The sequence below is a fragment of the Equus asinus genome, chromosome 3, assembly GCF_041296235.1.
Source record: "Equus asinus isolate D_3611 breed Donkey chromosome 3, EquAss-T2T_v2, whole genome shotgun sequence".
NCBI lineage: Eukaryota > Metazoa > Chordata > Mammalia > Perissodactyla > Equidae > Equus > Equus asinus.
The window spans coordinates 75,048,192-75,050,082 of NC_091792.1; the positions used below are offsets into that span (position 1 = coordinate 75,048,192).

At 43.8% G+C, this 1,891-nt stretch overlaps 1 gene segment (V, D, J or C); it reads right to left on the reverse strand.

The window, feature by feature from the left end:
• Positions 1-907: 907 nt before the first annotated feature.
• LOC106837004 (immunoglobulin lambda variable 1-40-like) lies at positions 908-1,640 on the reverse strand. The segment is given in 2 exon segments: positions 908-1,481; positions 1,595-1,640. Coding segments are annotated over 2 exon segments (441 nt in total).
• Positions 1,641-1,891: the final 251 nt, after the last annotated feature.

Consider the following 1,891-nt stretch of genomic DNA (forward strand, 5'->3'; position numbering starts at 1 on the left):
ATCATTTAATGACTGTTTACTATATGACAGGCTCTGGGCTAAGGGAAAAATGTGACTTAGCACATTTACTTCTCAGAACTGCCCTCTGAACTAAGTACCTTCCACAGGGGGAGAAGAGTGTGCAATGTTAAGAACTCCTGGCTCCAATTACTAGCTGCATGACCTCAAGCAAAGTATTCCTCAGCTATAAAGTGGGGATAACACACGACATACCTTGTAAGTTCTGTGTGTGTGAAGATTAAATGAGACAGTGGTTGTAAACTGATATTAATCATTTGTTTAACGTTAGATTTTAGAGTTACTGTTGTAAGCTTTAAATGTGCAGTACTTGGTAGCGATTTGATGAATATGTACTTTAATTTTCTTTTTGTTTTCCCCTGTTTTTGTATCATTCTTTAATCAGTCTGAAAGGTTTCTGGCTTGATGTATGCCTACTTACAACTTACCATAAAAGGAGCCTCATGTATACTTCCAACAGTCCCCCAACCCCTTATGCCAAAAGCAAATAAAAACAGTCCAGTTGAAAGCAATGTGTGAGCTGATAAGACTATTTACAGCACTGTGTGAAGAGGAGTGAAAGCATCTTGCTGTTTTTCCTTTAAGGCTTATTTGGAGTATGTATATCTTAATAGAGTCAAACACACCACATACTAAACTTTTTTATGCTTAAAAAAGTTAATAGCGTGTCTAAATTATCCCATTTTATTTAAGATAGATTCATTATCATTTTAAATATTGACTGATAATTCATCATAATTCTCTTATTGACAGTTGTTTTCCATTTCATTAAGATATAAATAACCCATAAATAAATTATTTTGTTGACACCTTTATCCAAATTTCATATTATTGAGGATATGACTCCTTTGCATTTTTTTCTCCTTATGGAGATGATTATGTGGGGGGTTTCTCCTCTTTTATCTTATTAATATGGTGAATTTTATTAAAAGGTTTGCTCATATTGGACTATCCTTCCATTTCTAGTATTTCTCACTTTGTCATATTCTGTTATTATTGTCATGTGGTATTGGGTGCTGTTAAAAGAAAGTGTCCCACAGACAATTTACCGATCTAGCAATTCATGAATCAAGCAGCATCCAATCTAGCTGCTAGAAAGGAGCTCTGGGGGAGAGCAGGTTTTTGTCTCACTTCCCCACAGGGCTGCAGCACTGTGCGAGCATTCAGGTTGTCATCATAGGACTGGCAGTAATAATCAGCCGCATCCTCAGCCTGGAGCCCAGTGATGGTCAGGGAGGCCGGGTTTCCAGACTTGGAGCCAGAGAATCGATCTGGGATCCCAGAGGGTCTTTTGCTATTTTCATAGATGATGAGTTTGGGGGCGGTTCCTGGGAGCTGCTGGTACCAGTTCACATAATTATCCCTGGTGTCGGAGCTGCTTCCAGTGCAGGAGATGGTGACCCTCTGGCCCAGGTTCCCAGACACTGAGGCCGGCTGAGTCAGCACTGACTGGGCCAAGGATACTGGAAGTGGGAAAGACACAGAGATGGTGATGCTGGGGTCTAGAAACAAGAGGAGACAGCAGGGTCCCACACATCTTCCCAGGGCCCCTTCCCTTGTCCCCATATTCAGTCACCTGTGCAGAGAGCGATGAGGGTGAGGAGGAGAGGGGACCAGGCCATGGTGGAGGTCATCACCGAGTCCCGCCTTCTGTGGCCCCACAGCTGAAGCAGAGCTTCCCCCAAATCTCTCCCATCCCCTCTTCATACTCTGAGAGAGGGAGGGCCCACACATGCAAATGTGACCCCCAGCTTTCTGATCTCTCACTGGGTCTTGGGTCAGGTCCCACTGCCTAAGGATGGCCAGGGGTTGGGGCGTTCACAGCTGTGAGCCCTGAACAGTGGGCACCAGGCAGAGGCAGGTGGCTAGTCCC